The sequence below is a fragment of the Pteropus medius genome, unplaced genomic scaffold (assembly GCF_902729225.1).
Source record: "Pteropus medius unplaced genomic scaffold, Ma_sr-lr_union100, whole genome shotgun sequence".
Classification (NCBI taxonomy): Eukaryota; Metazoa; Chordata; class Mammalia; order Chiroptera; family Pteropodidae; genus Pteropus; species Pteropus medius.
In genome coordinates, this window is record NW_024342473.1 from 6,586,861 (window position 1) to 6,607,325 (window position 20,465).

Genomic DNA, 20,465 nt, shown 5'->3' on the forward strand with positions numbered 1-20,465 from the left:
TGCCAGTGACCACTGGTTCACATCTGTGATTACCAATAGCAAAGAGAGCCATGCACCTACCTTATGCGACTCTGAAACCATTGATATCTGTTAAAACAGGTGGCTTTGACTCATTGTATAATTCTATCTATAGTCTAAATGACTGCTTTGGGTAGCTCAATGTTGAATTTAAAGACAAAAAGGCATGTTTAGTGATATAAGTAAGATGAAGGAGAAAATTGAAGATTGTTAATATGTAGATAAGTACTTTATAAATAAATGTGAAAGAAGGATTAAATTCATTATGTGTTGTTTCTAAGGTGAACAAGTGAATGCTCTAAAAACAGAGCAGTCGTCTGAACCAGCGAATTTGTTGTCTCTGAAAATGTCCCAGCAAATGCAGGATAAACACCTATTGGGCATGATCCAGCACTGGGAGGGAGATGACTAGATGATTTGTAGGATTCCTTACAATTTTGTATGTCTATGAAGTAGAAAAAACAATGGTAAAGATTTTGGGAGGAAAAAAGGGTGAAAGTCATTTAAATAACTTCAGCTCGGGCACTTATACAAATTTTCATACTTATTACTATGTCATATGTCACTCGATAGTTACAAATACTAAAACGAGGTAAAAGTGATAAATAAATGCAGTCAAATATTTTTCCATATACTTTTTCAGCATTATCTCCACGTAAAATATACCAGGGCAACCAGTGCATTTCTAAAAAGGAAAATTGTACAGTAGTTTTTCTATCTCCTATAAAAGATGAAAGAGACACAATGAAATTTGTCAATAAAAGCTTTAGGAATATCTGCACATACACATTTACAATCAAATTGATAACTAGTAGTTTCACTTCAATACAAATTGTGTTAGAGAGCTCTTAAATTTCAGACACGGTCATATATATACATATGCTGTTTAAAATTTTTTTTTTTTTATCTAGATACAGATCTTGATAGTGAATCTCCTGATGATAGATGTGCAGCTAGTTTGTCCCGGAACTCATGAAGATAATTATATTGCTGAAAAAAGTAAAGATATATTGAAACACATTGTAGAAAACCAGTTACTGGAGTAGTTACAATACTAGCAGGAATCAGGAATCAAAAGTATTTTCTAAGAACAATTCTATATCCTTTCAGGTAAGGAAGTTCCATGGGGAAGTTTTATCTTTCAATAAAGCTACATGTAATGTGAAAACTATTGCTTTAAAAATCTCTGAAAATCAGAAGGTAGCATGAAATACAGTTGAATGTTTTTAAATCTGATTTCTCCCTTTACTGGCAGAAACAAATAAGATTAAAACTAGTACATGAAGGCATTCTTTTTGCTAATGGGGGTAAATAGGGAGGAGAAGGCACCTTCTGTAGCAATTAACAATGGTATGGGGGTAAGTAGGGAGGAGAAGACACCCGTAGCAATTAACAATGGTATGTTCAAGAAAATCTATTAATTTATAAAAGCCCTAGTTTTCTGCTTTTTTGTGATGACAATCCATTTGGAATAATTTTCATAGCAAATGATATTAAAATTAATTTTAACAGATAAGCAAAAAAAAAAAAAAACCAAAAAACAAAACTTTATTCAGAATTTTCATAGCTTCCTAGAGGATATTTTTACTTTGCCAGTAATCTCATTTCATCTCACTAGGGAGTTGAAATTGCATAGTGCTAACTTAAATCGGCAGGGATGGGAAAAGCCTGTTTGCCACAGAATGCTGAGGTGATAGGTCGACAGCCCATATTAATATGGGCTTAATTCTCTCCAAGATTAAAGGTGTAAAACATGCATAAACATACATATGCACATGTGTTTGACCATGTATTTCGTTTAAAAAAGAGACTTGAGAACATCTTGAATTTGAAGCATCATTTGATTGGAACAGATAATATGGGCAGCTCTGTTTTCAGAACTGTGCACTGAAGTGAGGTCCTGTATGGATCGGTTTTTGAAAGACCTTATTTGAGCACTGAGAATCAGGCTGCTCGGTGAAATTATCAGTTATTATAATAATTCATATTCATGACACTTGGTTAGACCTGAACCCTGGGTAGATGGACTCTGCAGCTCAAGGAGCTGTGTAAAGGCCAGGATCCTTTAGTGCTTGCTCCTGATTTAGTTCTAAAGCTGAGGCTGGGTGCTTGGGAAAGGAGGGCAAGTTAGCTTTACAGAGCTATAGATAAAGTGAAATCTGCAGAATCTTTTCAGCAACATGATTAGTATATAACAATATCCTTGGGCATTGCTACGGCAGTATTTCTGAATGTTAAGGGAAAAGTAAATGTGGAAGATGTCACCTTCGGTTATCCATAGCAAAGAGTAATTAGCGTCACTTTACATTTTTTGTATTATAGTCATTCATCTTTATTAAGTGTTTTGATGATGCAATTAGATCTTCATTAGATCTTTTTGGCCGAAAATCTACCCAGGAAACTAACACGCTTATAGTAACCATCTCATTTTTCTAAAATGAGCTGAATGGGCAAAAACTGAACACTGGTAGATCCTGGGAAGTTCCAACTACCTAGAGGAATTTGAATTAGGGGCCTTGCCCATATAAGAGATTATCAGAGTTGACCAGGGCAAACTATTGATTACTGAAAACATGCTTTTCCTGCAATTAACCTTCCGAAGCCCTAAGGTGCCTTACTTCCTCCCTAGCTCAGAATGTCATATGTACGTCATTTTCCATTTCTGTCTCTGAACCTCTTGTGCAGATGAGGTCTTCTTTCCTGTGTGTGGAGTTCCCATGCGCACTAAATTAATTTGATTTTCTCTTGTCAATCTGTCTTATGTTGATTTGATTATTCAACCAGCTGAAAAGAACCAGCAGAGGGAAGGGGAAATTTTCCTCTTTCCCCACAATGCTGAATTACGGTGTATTTGTAAGGGTCTGCTCCCCTAACCACACCCACACAAGAAAAGTCAACCTCCTTACCTTTATGGTCTGTATTGCTCCAGATCCTCTTAGGTCTCTCAGGCTGTCTATGGCTTGCTGTGGTGATACTGTGTCAGACAGATACAGCAGGAGACAAGCGGCTACTAACAGAACATGATAAAAAAAAAAAAATAGCATATTATTAAATAATGATAGAGTAGAGCATTTTATATTTAATTAGACTTATGTTGGTACAGAAGACTGAGTTTGGTGTAATTGAAATGAATTAAAAGACTGAGGCCTTATGTGTTTTCGACAGTTAAATTATGATTTTAAATTACTGGTTGAATTAAAGTTTAGCAGTGCCTTCATTCTTTCTTTCTTTTTTTTAATATAGCTTTATTGAGTTATAATTCACATAGCACACAATTCATTCATTTAAAGTATACAATTCAGTGGATTTTAGTGTATTCACAGATACGTGCAGCCATCACCAACCAATCGTAGAACATTTTCATCATCTCAAAAAACCCCTGCATCCTTTTGTTAAAATCCCCCTATGACCCCATTACCCCTGCCCTAAGCAACCAATTATCTACTGTCTCTATAGATTTGCCTATTCTAGGCATTTCCTATAAATGAAATCATATGTGGTCTTTTGTGACATGCTTCTTTCGCTTTGCATAATGTGTTTTCATACATATTGTGGCATGTACTAGTACTTCATTCCTTTTTGTGGATGAATAATATACCATTGTACGGATAGACATTTTCATTTAGGTTGTTTCTATTTTTTGGCTTTTATGAATAATGCTACTATAAACATTCATGTACAAGTTTTTGTGTGGAAATGTTTTCATTTCTTTTGGGTATATACTTAGGAGTGGAACTGCTGAGTCATATGGTAACTTTATGTTAACTGTTTGAGGCAATACTGCCAGACTGTTTTCCAAAGCAACTGCACCATTTTACATACCCGCTAGCAGTATATGAGGGATCCAATTTCTCCACATCCTCGCATATTTTTTCCGTTTTTTTGATAATAGCCATCCTAATGGGTGTTAAATAGTATCTCACTGTGGCATTTTCTTGATGACTAATGATGTTGAGCATCTTCTTCATGTGTTTATTGATCATTTGTGTATTTTGTTTGGAGAAATATATATTCAGATCATTTGTCCATTTTGAAAAATTGGGTCATTTGTCTTTATTATTGAGTTATGAAAGCTCTTTATATATATCCTAGATGAGCCCCTTATCAGATATATGGTTTATAAGTATTTCCTATTCTGTGAGTTGTCTTTTGATTCTGATAGTGTTCTTTGAAACAAAAAGTTTTCAATTTCTGTACTGTCCAAAACTAAAAGGAGTAACTGTTACTCTAATGTGCCATTTCATTAACTGTTCTTTTGTCCTTAACACATTTTTAAAAAGTTTAAGGTAAACATATGGTAATTAACATTGGTTTTCATACTAACGTTACCTGCGAATATTATTTAGAAGCTACTGTCAGTATCATAACACCTGCATAGGGAGAATATTAGAAAACAAAACAAAACACAAGAATGCAGATGCTAACATGTAAATTATTTTGTAGAATCCACCATAGCGATGCTGAAAACAACCCCCAGTCTCACCCATTCTTCCTAGGGAATGCCAAATTTAGGGCCTTAAGTAATCCTTTGGGGTTTAGCAGACTTTATTGTGTTTGGTTTCACTTTCATACAGTGAGCATATGGCCCAGAAACAGGAGTTTGCCTACTTTGAAATGAAAAAAAAAAATACTGAATAATGAAAATATATTTCTTACCAAGACAAGATCTCCCAACTCCTCCATAACAGCTGAAAGGAAAGTACAGTTTTGAAATTTGCACATTTTCATTTCATCCCCACAATTACAACTACAGGCTTGTTCTTTCTGCCTCCTAGTTTTAACTCTAATGCCTAGCATAGTGCCTTGCACACTGAGATGAAATATCTGAATACCTCTAAGGGTCAAGGGAGGCAGGGCCTTTTTAGTGACTTCTTTAAATTCCGGGATCCACATCTGAGCAGTGGAACATATTACTGAATAGGTAGGAGTCAGATCGTTTTACCAATGGCCACTTGGATTATTTTTCTCTGTCTGGACAAAATCTTAGTGGTTATGGAAAAAGAGCTGTTGGTATAATAACTTCATTTATCCAAAGAGTACAGAGGTTGTGTATCAAAGAGGTTTAAGAGTATAAGCTCTAGAGTCCCACGGCCTAGGTTGAATCCTGGATCTGTCATTTATTAGATGTATGAACCTAAGGAAGTGATTTAGCTTCTCTGGGCCTCAGCCTTTTCACCTATAAAATGGTTTCAGCAATAGTACCTAGATCATAGTGAGGAGTGAATGAGGTAGCATTGTAAAGGGCTTAGAACGGAGCTTGGCACAGAGTAAGAAGTAAATGAATGTTAGTATTGCGAAGATATTAGCAGTTCTGCATAACTGCATTTCTCAGAAAAACGAAGATTAACCCTGAAAGCAACAAAACCATTTTAATCATTTTTGAAGATCCTAAAAAATGCGTTGCACATGTCCTAACTTTCTTAGAGGGTGTGCTGAATCTAACTGGGTGCTGAGACTTAATTTGAACATCAATCACTGTAGTATATTGTAGATGAAGCTCTAGGTACATATCTTGTGATAGGATGTGAGACAGAGGACCAAACAGGTGCTGACCTCGAAAGGGGTTCGTGAACTTGCTTTCTACAGTGTCCCAGATGTAGGCCTGTTTCAGAGATGAGGATCTACCATGGAAAGGTAGAGAGAGGTAGAACACTGCAGTGGCTTTCTGAAAGATTAATACTACTTTAACACTCCTTTATATCTTTTGCTACTCTTATCTTTCCTCCTCTCTCTGATTTCCACTCATCCTTCAAAACCCACCTCAAATTTCATTCCCTGAAATGCCTTTATGTCTCCACAGAAACCATTGCTGTCCTGTGTGCTACCTCTTACATATCTTGTGTGAATCTCTTTGCACTTATGTGGTAGTGTTGTTAGCTGTGGGTTCCTTGAGGGTGGGGATTATGCCTCACAGGGTGTGTTTTATAATTCAGTTTGGAACACAGTAGGTGTTATGGGCTGAATTGTGTCCCCAGAAAGATATATTGAAGTCATAATCCCTGGTACTGTGAATGTGACCTCATTTCAAAGTAAGATCTTTGTGGATATGATCAAATTAAGATGAGGTCACTAGGGTGGCCCTAACCCAATATGACTGGTGTCTTTATAGGAGAAATATCATATGAACATACAAACACACAAGGAGGATCATGTAGTGACAGTCAGAGATTAGAGTGATGCAGTTGCAAGCCAAGGATCTACTGCCACCACCAGAAGCTGAAGAGAGGCAAGGAAGTTTTCTGTCTAGAGTCTCAGAGGGAGTTTGGCCATGGTTTTGACTTTGGGCTTCTAGCTTCCAGAATGGGAGAGAATAAATTTCTGTTGTTTTATGCTACCCAGTTTATGGTACTTTGTTACAACAGTCCTAGAAAATGATATAATATAGTAGGCAAGCAGTGTTCACCGATTTTATGAAGGAATGAAAATGCCAAGGGAGAACTGTGAGACAGCACTGGTAGACAACAAGAGAGTGAAAAACATTTACCAGGATAAATTCTAGAGCTGTCTAGCAATGTGGGCACTCAAAGATGGTAGAATGGATGGAAAATTGTCTTTGTCCAAACAGTAGTCACTGTAGGACACTTTTGAAAGGTATAGGACAATGAAAATTTCGTCATCAGATGCGATATTTTATGTGAGCCTGAAGCATTTAACATATGCAAGGCCACTCACCCATCTTTCCAACCTGTTTGTATTCTGTTCAAACAGAGCATTCAGTACGCTAGAACCTGCTAGAGTGGAATTTGTTGTTTCACTAATCTGAGCTAGTTTGATGCCTGGAATCTTTTTAGTAGAGGCTGCTTTCAAATATTTATTTGAAAAAAAATCTCAGAATTGGTTGGAAAAATGGGTTAAAAAACTGGAAAATATTTTTCGCTAGCTACATCTAATTATCTAATGCTATTTTACTTAGATTTAGAAAATTTAGCATAGACAACTATTTAGTCTAAAATTTTGCTTTTACAATTAGTAATTGCGTACAGTGAGAGATTATGCTTTTCTCTAGAGAAAGCTTGGAAACCATAGACTATAGAATGGCTTCTATATATTTATTCTCTACTTGGTAGGCTACACTTCTCTGTATATCAGAGTTGAGTTTGGCCACAAACAGTTTTGTGTCCTCAAAGACCCTGTGCTAGTCGGTTTGCCTTCAGAATGGTAACTATTGGCATGAGGGCCCTGAGCTCTAGGTGGAAGGAGAGAAGTTGGCTGGGCCAGCCCTGAGACTACCCGGTTACTTGGTGGAGTCTGCGTACTGTTTAGCTTAATGCAATGACTTCAGGGAACTTAGGGCTTTTGTAGTATCAAACTATTTAGTACTCTATCTTGTTCCAATTGGCACAGAGGACCAGTTTGCTACCTGCGGCTGGCTTACCTTCCTCTACTCTGTGTCTCACTTCCGGCAGAGCACCTCTGCTTCTTACCCATAGCACTACTTCTCATCTTTGCTACTGTCTACTACTGGTTGTCACTCTCTTCGTCCTTTCTCCAAGCCATTTTTTAAAATTCTTTCATCATTTTTTTCTTAGCCTCTTTTTATTTTGTTTTAAACTTTCATACCAGCAGCTTGTGTAGAACCATAGACAAACAATAAGAGTCCTTCTTTCATTCTGGTAGCAAATTCATGTCATCAATTATAATTTTCAAGACATATTTTTAATATTTCTTATTGCTTAGGGATGATTTCTTTGCTGCTAATTTTTTAAAAAATTGACTCTCTTGCTCTTAGAAGCGATCGAAAGGCTGACCAACAAGTAAGGTTAACGAGATGAATGCCTCACCTTTTTTGAGAAAGGGTATCTCAAAATAATAACTAAAGGTCTAAGGCAAAATGAAAGAAAAAAAAAGCCTGTAACCCTATTCTAAAAATTTTCAAATCTACTTATTTATTGTCCTTACTCTTCAAAAGTTATGACAGCAAATATCTGCGTACACGCTCTGTACCAGGCATTATGCTAGTACTTTTCATCCTTTATCTCTTTTTGATCCTCGCAACAAATTACAAAGTAGGTAGTAACTGAATGAGGATGCAGTAATTCAAAAAATCATTCTGACTGGGACATTTCTCATGTAATGAATGGAGAAAAGGAGAACTTACTGTATTAAGGTTTTTCGATTATTTTTAAGGCAGATTGCAAGCTCCTCCATTATTTCGCAGCAGCTGGCTATGTCAGGAGTCCCTCCATCTGGGATGGGATGATGATGCGTGACAATTCCATATTGCTGGTAGAGGTCCAGGAGGTTTGGGACTCTATATTTTGACAGTTCCCCTCTGGTGCAGAAAACAAATATGTCTTGTATACCATAGCTCTTTAGTTCTTCTGCCAATAGACCAAGATACACAGACATACATGTTCAAAACATTACAAATTTAAATATGGTCAAGAGGGAAAATATGGAGTTAAATTTCTTAAACTGAGTAAATAACAAACAATAATCTATAAATTCGAAGTGCTTATTGATAATCTAAAACGTATCGATCTGTCTTCAAACTAGGGTAAAAATCAAGTCACTAAGCACAAAATAGGATTTAGAAACATCTGAACTGAAAGATGATTAAAATTAAATCTGACTTTATAATTCAAAATACTTTTTACCGAATTTTAAGATGAGTCAATTATATTACTATTCTTGAGAAATAATTTTACAATACATGCTGCTTTAAAACAAATTTAAAAACATATAGTATTTTAAAACAAACTCTGAAGAAGGGATGATACTATATTTTTTTCCTGTTTTTCTTCTCATAAAACCAACCATGTTTGCTACTTTCATCACTCTGTTTTTTTGTTTACCCTAAGCATTGTACAGAAAATCTCCAGCATGGTCATGGTGCCAGTGTTCTTGTATTCTCCCCTATATTTGTTACTGTACCACACCATCATGTATTTAATTTTGGGACTAGGTCTCCAGGAAATAAAACATTAACTGTATTAGAATTATGTAACTTAGACACTTGCACTATAATAAATATGATCCAAGCAACAGTTCTGTGGACCATTCTATACACTGGAACTTTCTTATGGCAATATTTACTATAGAGCATTTGGTTCATAATGAATAACTAATTCTGGGTGACCTGAGCCTCCTTGCCCCTCCTGCCTCCTAAATACAACAAGATTTAGTTATTTAAGTATAAAATGCCTTTGATCATGAACCTCTAGATTTACACTGAAATGTGGCTAGTCCAGATTGAGATTTTTTCTAAGTGTAAAATACATATCTGATTTAAAAGATTGAGTACAGAAAATCTATCTCATTCATAATTTGTTTTATAATCAAAGCCCATTGAAATGATACTATTTAAGCTATATTAGGTTAAATAAAAATGTTGTTAAATTAATTTCACCTGTTTTTTACTTTTTTAAATGTGGCAACTAGAAAATATAAAGTTACATATATGGCTTCTGTTTGTGGCTCCCATTATATTTCTATTGGATGGTGCTGCTCTAGATAATACTATCACATTTTTGTACTTCTAAAAGGATTTAACATGTTGTTAACGTACTTAACCATTTTTAATGGTAGGTAATTTTCTATTTGCCTCTTATTCACACTAAATAATTTCCATTATACAGTGGTTTTCAAACTTCCTAGAAAGGACTCTTAGGAGGAACTACAGGAACAGCTGCAGGGAGATTGTAGGCCTCCTCCATAAAACATTGTCATCCATTTTATATATTGGATTCCATTTAAGATTTCATTGGAAAAGAAAGGGTTTGCTAAAACACTGGAAACCCCTCTTTCAGAAGATACTAAATGAATAGGTCTTTCCAAAATGTGCAAGATTGGTACTTGAACCAATGATTTACATTATATTTTGTGTATGACTTAAATATTTTCCAAATGAAAATTTCCTACCATGGTGGGTGTCTCTAAATCAGAAAATCTTTACAAAATCTGCAAGGGTCAACTAATCTATTAGCCTCTTTAAGTCTTTTTTGGTAGGTAAGGAATAAATTAGAGATAGTATATCAGCAAATTGATATCCTAAAAAAACCAGAAAAAAAATTTTAAGATTTAAAAAATCTGTACTGGTCAGAATCAAGCAATATATACATTTTTATTTTGATGTTTTATAAAGACATTGGCAGGACTATTAGCTTTGAGATATTCCAGGCCAACCAGAAAAAAATATTTTAAAAATACAAGATTTTAGTATCATGCAATATGTAAACTCCAGTTGGGATCATTAGACTCGAGGCTACAGTTGTGTGAACATCCGTGGGCATGCAAAGATCGGACACCACTCCATCTTCCCCACCTACATGCTGGCTCTCTACATTTTCTATCCAGACAATTTCTACTATCACAGTCAAGTCTGTAAAGAACAGCATGTTCCAAGATTTGTGCAGTGCAATGTCAGTTTTCTATTTACATACTTTTCTCTCTCCAACTTATACATTCTAAACTCAAATGCAATTTCTATATATAACTACGACAATCAGTGAAAAGCAATGCCATGCCTAGTAAATGAAGAGTTTTCTGTGCTCTTCATAAATACCTATTCACTTATTAGATAAGTCAGTAGTTTGAAATTTTAAGAAATATCAAATATTTGGTATACTGAGAAAAGACTACAGTTTATTCTTTTTGACAGATATTTTCAGTGTTATGAAAAAAAACTGTTAATACAGTTGTTTTCTATTATACCTACCTGTATCCTTTTGGATATTTCTTCTAATATCTTTGAATTTACAACCTATAAGTAGTAATAAGACAAGTGAAAAAGTCAGATCTGGGTCATACATAACAAGTATATTTAAACATACATATAGCTACTTTGGAAAGTCATCCCACATGATCATTTATATGTTCAAATTCCATTTTGAATATGAATTTCAATTTCTTATATCCTTAAGAATATAATCCAGGGATTCTGTGTCTTTTCTGTAATAAGTACCTAGCTATCGTCCTCAGCTTCACATTGTACCACAGTGTTTAAATTTTCATAAGACAGGTAAAATAGAAAGGTAGAACTGTGAATATGGATCAGAAGGGTTGAAGAGTAGATCTATGTTCCTTTACCTATGGCCCCCATGAAGGCTTCCCAAAAGTGAATTCCCCATACAGATAAATGGTCTGTGAAATTCTCCTATTGCTCAGTACAGAGAATGATATGTTAGCTGACAACAAAACAAATCAACACAAAAGAAACACAAAATGGTGTAATGTATCAATAAGAAGCCAGCTGTAGTGGTACCTACCTGGAAGAGCACATAAACCAAGAAACTGAGAACAATTCACGCATGACAAGGGGAGCCTGAAAAGAATAAAACTTTATCAAGCTTAGTTCAATTTTTTAAAAGTTACAAAAGTTATAAATGGAAATGCAGTTTAACCAAAGTGCATGCTTGCCACCAAACAAAGGTATTTTAAAGTTTTACAGTAGTCACAAAACAAAAATTTATAATTAAATATCAATGATCACAAAAAGGCCTAGCAGACTGGAAATTTTTGAAACAGAGACTTATCATTTGTTTTGTTACAGTTTAAGTTTTAAAAGTGGCAGGTTAATTTAAACTTACCATAATGATAATAATGCCTAGATTGCCTATAACTAGTATAAAATATACTTAAGTTTCCTATGGTATGTTACCTGAGATATTTTGTCTTAATAACCTTAGGTAATAAGCTAGAAAATGACCATCTGACAATTTCATCCTGAGCATTCATTCTATTTTAAGATTTGTTTGTAGGACTTTCTTAAACGGATATAATTTTATATGATAAAAACCATAGGCTAATGGATTTTGGTAAAAATGAAATAATTTCAAGAAATCATAGTCCCAGTTTGTAGTACTCAGGGACAATGAAGGCAGAGGCTCACCTTGTTTGCAAGACAGAAGATGAGTTTAGAGGAAAACAGGAGGCAGCATATAAATAGCACTTGAATTAGAAAATTAGATGAGTTTTTAATTTAAAAAGGGGGTTAGAAAGAGCACCGAAAGATAATTGCTATTTGATGGCAGAACAAAAACTTTAGGGACAACACTTACATTTTTTTTCTCTTCCTATAGTAGAGAACAGCATTCGATTGCTGGTTATAGAGAATCTGGTATAACCATAAATCACTGCCAAGATTTAGAAGTTGATTTTATATAGAAACGTGCTTTTGTTATTGTATCTATGATAATGTGGCTTTTACCTTAAACAGTGTCTGCTGACAGATGCATTACAGAGGCACATAGTTCTAGGATTTGACTAAATGATAAATGATTAAATGTTTCATACTATGTTTGGTACACTAGTCTTTTGTCATAAAAGAATAGGTAAGTTTTGGTACTAAATGGGAGATCATTCTAGTCTGATCTCAACTTCCTTGTTTCTGTTATGGTTTTCTCAATGTATAAAGAAGGACCCATAATCCTCTAAAGGCCTAATTTTATCATGGACAGTAATCATGGAGTTAGACGACCCTTAAAGATTATAATTATATAAATAGTAGAAGAGAATTATTAAATATATTCAATATGTGGACTACATTCTACAAAGATTATGATGGACACATCAAATATTTTAGCTCATCATTGATCAGAAATGTTAACATACCATGATATCTGAATTGGAGTCTGTTCATCTTCAATAGGCTCTTCATCTGATGAGTCAAACTCACTTGTTTGCAATGAACTAGGCTTCAAAAGAAGTCAGTTATGTTAAATCACTGTAATGAATATTTATATATAGTCTTAGTATAGCTGATCTTTGCTTAACACACACTGCATATTTGTAATTTATTCAATATGGAATATCAGAGAGATTGGCAATATCAATAATAAATTATTGCTATTTACCATCCTATACATAATTATGACACTATGTAGTGGAAAGAGAGTTGGTTCGGGAATCAAGAAACCTGGCTTCTGGTATTGGCTCTGTCACTTACTGTATAATCTTGGACAAGCAACAAGAGTTTATTCTGGATCTCAGTTTTCCACAGCTATAAAGTGAGGAGATTAACTCATTTATTTGCAAACATTTCTTGGACATCTTCTTTCATCAAGTTCTGGAGAGTAAAGATCCATAAAATAAACAGCCTACCTCTGGTATAGCTGGAGACACAGATGTGTGCACAGATTACTGGAGGAAGATCTAAGTGCTAAAACGAAAGCATAATCAATGCACTTTAGGGCAGAAAAGGGAGCGACTATTTAGGGAGCTGGAGAAAGCTTCACAGAGGAGCTGCATAACTGGGTTTTGAAGGATAAGCAGGAAGTTTTAGGCAGATCAAGAACAAGTTAAGGCAAAAGGAGAAAAGGCTTTGGGAATTGTGATACAGCAGAGGAGATAAAGCTAGAGATGTAGTTTTACCTACTCCATTTCTCAAAAAATGACCCCCATACAGCCTAGTAGTTCAGTTGCTGGGGGAGGGGAAGTATAAATGGAATAACCTGTGAATCACTGGGTTAGAGAGATTGAGATGGACTTTGTGTGCTGACCTAAATAAGGAGTTGTAACTCAATGCTGTAGGCATCGTGTATACATGGAAGACTTCTAGAGTTAGACTTATAGGACCAATAAAAAAACACACCTTTTACTTTCTACTTGGAACCAACTGAGAGATAAGAAACTTGAGAGGTGAATGGAGATCAACACATTAGTTTTATTATTGAGTATCAAATAGTGGATATGGCTTTAAAGCTGTGATCAGGTGAGCTTGTCATTTCTTCACTCCAGAATTGGATTCATCCATCCAGTCACTGCAGCCAATGACAACCTAGGGCTCCAGGGTGGCAGAGAGCACTTCAGAAAGTACTCTCTGCAGAGAGAAGGAAGAAAGGGTAGGGCTACTTGTGTTCAGCTTCTCTCAGACTTGAGGATCAGATTACTCACGTATCCTCTTCTGAGGACAAGTGGAGAAAGAGGCCAGGAGAGAAGGACAGCTGATGTCCCTCCACATGATAACATCGGGATAAGTAAGTGTAACCAGTCCTTTTAAGTAAGTGTAATGTCCTTTTAGCTCTGAAGCTATATTCTATAATGGTCTCGTTTGTTATTACAAGATTCCATTACAGAGCCAAATTAGAATATGGTTTTGAGTTGCTTTGGCTCTATCTGTATTATTATTATCAGCTCAGCTCAAATGAAGGCCCTTCAATAACGTTGTCGACGTTGTGAATCAGTTGGGACTTCAGCGCCTTGCATCTATTTTTTTCTTTCTTTCTCTTCAAAGCTGTTTTAATGATTCAAGATTTTCAATTCGTGTGGCCAACTTACTCAGGCTCTCCTAGCCAAGTTTACAGATCCTAACATAGTTTGACATTTCCGCTCTCTCAGGCGCAGGGATTCTGAACCCCTGGGAAAAGCACACAGTGCCAGGTGGCCTTGGGAGATGGTGATAGTGGTGACAACACCCACAAGCGGGGGTTGGCAATCATCTTTCATGAAATTTTCCTAATCTCCGGTGAGGACTACTCCCCAGGGGGCACAGGATAGCCGTGGACATTCTTTGGGGCTGCAATATCAGGCAGACTGGTACACCGAGACACGTAAGCTCTAGAAGCCCCAGTTTCTTCGGTAAAATGGGGCTCAGCCCTCTCCGGCAGGGCTGCCGTGAGGCTTAGGCCAACCTGCAGGCGACAGCCCACAACAGGCGCACAGTGAACGTCCGTCTTTCCTTGGCTCGCCACTGACCCTGTTCTTTCTCAGTCATCGCTCTCGCCTGAAGTGCCACCTCCCTTACCCAAGACGGTTGCTGCGTTGAGTCATTCCGCGACCAAGCCTAGGCTGTCCCTGGGCCCAAGAACTGGCCTCGGGACCGCTCCCATCCCTGCAGCTTCGCTCCTCCAAGTTTCAACCCAACTCACCGGCTTCATCGCAGGCTGCCCCACGTCTTGACCACCACCGCCTCTCTGGGGCAGCACCGGCGTCTCGCAGCCCCAAGTGGACACCGTCTCTCTGCTCAGGTCATTGGTACATCCTTCTGTGAGGTGGGGCGTGCTGTCTTCTAGGAGCCAATCACACCCTCTCTCAGTTTCTTACTCCGCCTCCGGATGCCTAGGCTCGGCCTCTCACCGCTCATTGGTTCTTAGATGGTCTTTGAAAGACGCGCGGGAGGAGGGCTCTGTTGAACTTTGATTGGCTGGGAGAGCGCGCTCCTTGTACCAGTTGGGACCGTGAACGGGGCCGAGCGGAAGCGTCTAAAGGCAGCTCCAGCGCTTTGCAGGTGCCGGGGAACCCCTGCTTCCCTCATGATAGGATTTCATAGTAGTATCAGGGTAGGGAGTTTTGTTTTGTTTTCTTTCTTTCTTTTTTTTTTTGTTTCGTTTCCTTAAGAAAAAGTTTAAGGGCATGAGCGGTGGGGAAGCATCTTATGAAAACACAACATATCCCATAGACAAGCGGTCCCCAACCTTTTTGGCACCAGTGCCCCTATGAGTAGGTGGAGCTGAGGCGGTGGTACTAGCGCTGGGGAGCTGCTGTAAATACAGATGAAGCTTCCCTCCTACCCTGGCGCTCACCTCCTGCTGTGCAGCCTAGTGCTTAATAGGCTATGAACGGGAACCGTCAGCAGCCCGGTGGTTGGGAACTCCTGCCATAGACTTTATAATTATGGGTACATCTAGTCATGCAAATACTATGGAAATGGCTAAACAATTTAGAATATAAAGTTACCTTGTATGATATTTTATGTTCTTTATCATCGTAGGATCTAGACTGGTTAGGGTGTAGATCAACCTTCCAGTTTACTAAATATGAATGAAATAATATTGTATGAAGGGAAGATAAAAATCTCCAGATGGTTCCAAGATGGTTCTTACATAACGGGCTATAATCTTTATAAAATATGTTTGATTATTCTCTTCTCCATTCTCCAGGCTCTATTTTGCTGGCCATGGGGAAAGAAGTCACCTGGAGCAATATCACCTGCTGATCTGACAAAAACATGCAGAAGTTTCAGCTCCCTGACTTGTGTTGTGGAAACCAGTGGATATAGAGCTATTAGGAAGAATTCTTTACTAAAGAAGTTTGACTTAGAGACTGTATCAGTCAGGGTTCTCCAGAGGAGCAGAATCAGTAGGATATATTCATAAAGAAATTTATTTTAAGGAATTGGCTCCTACAATTGTAGGAGGATTGGTGAGTCCAAAATCCTATGAGGGAGGCTGGGGGCTTAAGACTGCGGAAAGAGTTTCAGTGGGAGTTCAAAGGCAGTCTGCTGTAAAATCGAGACTAGGTGATGCTGCATATGAAGTCTAAAAGTTGTCTGATGCCAAGCGCCCTCTTGACTTTTTCTTCTATCCAGGCTTTCGACTAATAGGATGAGACTCAGCCACATTATAGAGAGAAGTCAGCTTTACTCAAAGAGTATCAATTTAAATATTAATTCCTTCCAAATACCCTCACAGAAATATCCAGAATAATGTTTGACAAAATGTCTGGGCACTATAGTCCAGACAAATTGCTACATAAAATTAACCATAACAGACACATTGGACTTGATTCATCTATTCTTTGACGTTAATAAATATTGAACACCATCTGTGTCCTACGTACTATTCAAAGTGCTTTGAATACCAGGGTGAACTAAACAAAGTCCCTGTCTTCATGGGGCTTGCATGCTATTGGGGGAGATAGTCAAGTAGTGATAAGTGGTGTGAAGAAAAATTAAAACAAGCAGAACCTGATGAGGATGCTATTCTAGACAGAAAAGTCAAGGAAGGCATCTTTGAAGAGATGTCATTTGAGAAATACCCAGAGGAAGAGAGTGAATCATTTGAATAGTTAGGGAAGAGCTTTCAATCTGTCTGAAGAGTAAGGAGGTACAAAGGCCCTGAGATGGTAATGTCCTAGGTTATTGAAAGAACAGCAAGGAGGCCAGACCAGGAGAGGCTGATTGAGTGAGGTAGAATGGTAGGAAATAGGGCAGAGCCTTGTGGGAGGCTTCAGAGCATCTTTGCTGAAGGATTCAAGAGAAGTTCCAGAGAAAGATTAAGACCTGGGCTCTAGGTAAGGTAATTCATATCTCTATGGCACAGGGGAGCAAGTCCTCTCTGGGCAGGTTTCAGGATGTTGATACTCCCTCACTTCCTAACTCTTGCTTTCTTGCCATTTCTCCCCATGTTGTCTCCACAGATGTTGTCTTTAATCTTCAGCATCAAGTGTCCCTTCCATTTCCTCAGATCATACCTTCCCCCTTGGAATTAATGAAGCCCAGCCTCTTCAAGTATTTTGCAAATTATGTCACCTCTGGCCTCAGCGGGATATGAACACAATCTCAGTCTGTTCTGGCTCCTGCTGTTTCTGCAGAGAGGAGAGGATGAGCTCCCATGCTAGGAAGCGGGGTGGAGGGGTGGGATAAGTTGGACTATATCAATTTCTGTTTGTTCTCTCTACCAGCGGGACTGTGTCCAGGCTTTGTCTTTACCTGAAAACAAACACATCTTACCTTTGTGATGTAGTTTTTTTCGGGGGGTGGTCTAGTCCAGGGGTTGGCACATTTTGGCCATGGACCAAATCTCACAGGCCTGTTTTCATGACATTTTATTGAAATACAATCACACTCATGTGTTTAAATATTGTTTATGGCCATTTCTGTGTTTTAACTGTAGAGTTGAATAGTTGCAGCAGGGACTGTATGGCCTAAAAAGCCTAAAATATTTACTGTCTGGCTCTTTACAGAAAAAGTTTGCCCACCTCTGGTGCATAGTCTATGACAGAAATGTATATTTTTTCTAATAATATGACTTTAAGTCTATTTCTTACAAAATAAAAGTCTCGGCCTTATTATGCTAAAATATTTTCTTCTACTTGGCTTGGTCCCTTTAATTATGGAGGTTCCCACATAAACTGACAAGGCTTGTGGCTGAGCCATCTGGTTAAATGGCCTAACAGTAACTTGGTTTCTTCCTAATTTCCAGGCATCTCCCCTGAGAGGAGGAGTGGAGCTTAAGTTCAGCCTGTCACACCTGTAGTTTTCAGTTAATGTTTGGTGTGTGACTCATGGCTGTTAACAGAAATGTGTGTGGTCAAAATAGTGTAGAAGACTTATCCAAACTAGCAAACATAAAAGTGTTTACATATGTTCATAGACAGATGAGTGTTTTAAGAGACGCTCAAAGAGAAATGAAACGTGATTGCCATCAGTAGTTGCACTAGGATGTATATTTTACAACTAGATCTATATTTTAAAAATATTTTAATATTAATACTAATAGATTTGACATGTGTGTTAGGGAGAGAACACTGGAATCTTAGAGTTAAATGCAACTCGAAGAGAACATACTCCTTCATTCTTGACACAAGTTTAAGAATTTCTTTTGCAATGACAGTCAGATACAGTATATGACATTTGCAGTAGAAGTGTTATTTTCCCATTGTTTCTTTCTTTGATGAATTACTCCTTTCCCATTTCATGTTTTCTTGTGGGCATGTGACTGGGACTGACCCAGACATGTACCCTATTCCTTTGGTCACAGTTATTAGTCCAGGGAATGCATATGATGTAAACTGGAACATCCTTCCTGGTCTTGTTTGCTTTGATTGCTGGAGCTCTTATTTTCTTCTTTACCTTCCTAAGCTTTCTGCTTTACCTCAGAATGATGCAGAGTTCTAATTTGCCCTGGGTAATTGGAGTAGACTGTAAAATTTATTTAAAATATTACTTACAATTTGAATTGTCATTGCATTTTTAAATTGGAATAGATTGTCTTTTCTATAACAATTTCACCCATCCCACATTACTCTTCTGCAATGTGACTCTGCCATGCTCCATCATGAGGTGGTGTATAACGCTCCTCTTGAATATGGGCTGGCCTTAGTGACTAGTTTGATGAGTAGACTGTAGCAGAAGTGACAAATAATAAGCTCGATAAAATTTCATACCCATAACCAGTACCCAGATCAAAAAATGGAACATTACCAACCCCCAGAAGCCTCCTTTTATGTGCCTGTCTGCTATCTCCTACAAGGTTACCTCTGTTTTGACTTTTGAAACTATTGCTTAATTTTGATTGTTTGCGAATTGTATATAAATGGTATCTTTTGTGTCTGGCTTCTTTAGCTCAACTTTATGTTCGTGAGTTCATTTATGTTGTCATATGTGGTTATACTTGTTCATTCTCGTGGAAGTATTTCATTGTTTGAATATACTAAAATGTATTAATCCAATCTGCTGTTGATAAACATTGAGTAGTTCCAATATTATGAATAGCGCTGCTAAAAACATTCTTGTCCATGTCATTTGGTAAACATACATATACATTGCTGTTGGGTGTATACTAGGAATAGAAGTGCATATGTTTACCTTAGTCAATATTGCCAAACAGTTTTCCGAAGAGGTTGTACCAATTTACCCTTCCACTTCCAGCCGCTGTGCCAACTGTGCCTTCTCTGTTGCTACTAAAATTACCATCACAGGATTTTGCTAATCCTTGAAATTTTAATGAAACAGCTTTTTTTAAAGTTTCACTGGCTTTTTAAAGCCATGGAACCTGGGTCATAGGACATTGGGTGCAGCCAATGTCCTATGACCCAGGTAAAATCATCCCTCCCCTCTGGCCCTGTCTTGATGTCATTGAACCCAGTGTGTGTACTTTGACTTTTCCCTTAGGGTGAGCTACTTCCCAGGAGTCCCCTGGCCTCTCCTGTGTACAACCCCTAGCAAGATTATCTCGCCCTCTGCCAGCTGTGTCCAGGAATGCCTGAGTCCTGAATGCTTGGTCTCAAGCTAGGATGACCGCATATCCGTGTTGGCCTGGGTTAGTCCTGGTTTATGACTGTTGTATAGCTATACTTAATAACAACTCTTTTGCTTTCAAGTGTCCAGGTTTAGGTGGTAAATTATATGGTCACTTTCTCTCAAGCCATCTCTAGGAAAGTTTTCCAGTGGTAAAACAGAATCAACAGCACATTTTATTTTATCTTATTTTATTATTTATTTATTTATTTACTTTTAGGCGAGGCAACCCTTGGTTGACCTCACAGATTACAAAGACCTTGTCAGTTTACAATCTCTTATTTTTTATTTTTTACGCCTATAGCACCTGGTCTTCCTTAGGTGGTCTCCCATCCAAGTACTAACCAGGCCCGATCCTGCTTAGCTTCCGAGATCAGATGGAATCGGGCTTGTTCAGGGTGGCACGGCCATAGACTCAACAGCACATTTTAGAACAGTCAAGAACGAATATGTAGAAAAGAATTTTGAACTCCGAAGGATGGTGCTGGTATTGCAATGATCTGCCTCGCTCGCTGCCCCTGCTTTTCTTCTCAGCCCCAACGTTGGCAGCCACTTGACTCCACCTACAGGTTCTTATCTGCTCTGGTCCTAGATGGAAAGAGTTGGAATAGATGGTTCTGAAACTCAGTTGGAGGTGTTGGCCCCATCTGGTGTGCCTTGTGTCTAGTTTTCCTAATCTGGCTTCTGCCGTTTTCTTGAGATAGTTTCTGTTTCATTCATACGTTAGTTCTGAGTGGGGATCGATTATTTCTTGCCATTCCCCCATCCC

The 20,465-nt window shown here is 37.7% G+C and overlaps 1 protein-coding gene, 1 long non-coding RNA gene and 1 pseudogene across 4 annotated transcripts; 1 reads left to right on the plus strand and 2 right to left on the minus strand.

The window, feature by feature from the left end:
• Nucleotides 1-763: 763 nt before the first annotated feature.
• CDKN3 (cyclin dependent kinase inhibitor 3) lies at nt 764-14,970 on the minus strand. 2 transcript variants are annotated; one of them, XM_039865094.1, is made up of 8 exons: nt 14,826-14,970; nt 12,571-12,653; nt 11,226-11,281; nt 10,676-10,720; nt 8,117-8,339; nt 4,675-4,706; nt 2,925-3,025; nt 764-1,008 (listed from the first exon to the last, which is right to left on the minus strand). In XM_039865094.1, the coding sequence occupies exons 1-8, from the start codon at nt 14,832-14,834 to the stop codon at nt 922-924; spliced, it is 636 nt and encodes a 211-aa protein (XP_039721028.1). In that variant the 5' UTR covers nt 14,835-14,970; the 3' UTR covers nt 764-921. The 2 variants fall into 2 exon arrangements, with proteins under 2 accessions (XP_039721028.1, XP_039721026.1); XM_039865092.1 differs by having other exon boundaries at nt 2,925-3,028; nt 14,826-14,967.
• A 49-nt stretch (nt 14,971-15,019) lies between these two features.
• LOC120604411 (uncharacterized) lies at nt 15,020-19,953 on the plus strand. Of its 2 annotated transcripts, XR_005653328.1 has the most exons (4): nt 15,020-15,236; nt 15,837-16,098; nt 16,265-16,968; nt 17,095-19,953. It is a non-coding gene; the product is annotated as an uncharacterized LOC120604411 (long non-coding RNA). The 2 variants fall into 2 exon arrangements; XR_005653327.1 differs by having other exon boundaries at nt 15,837-16,968.
• A 38-nt stretch (nt 19,954-19,991) lies between these two features.
• On the minus strand, nt 19,992-20,111 carry LOC120604802 (uncharacterized; annotated as a pseudogene).
• Nucleotides 20,112-20,465: the final 354 nt, after the last annotated feature.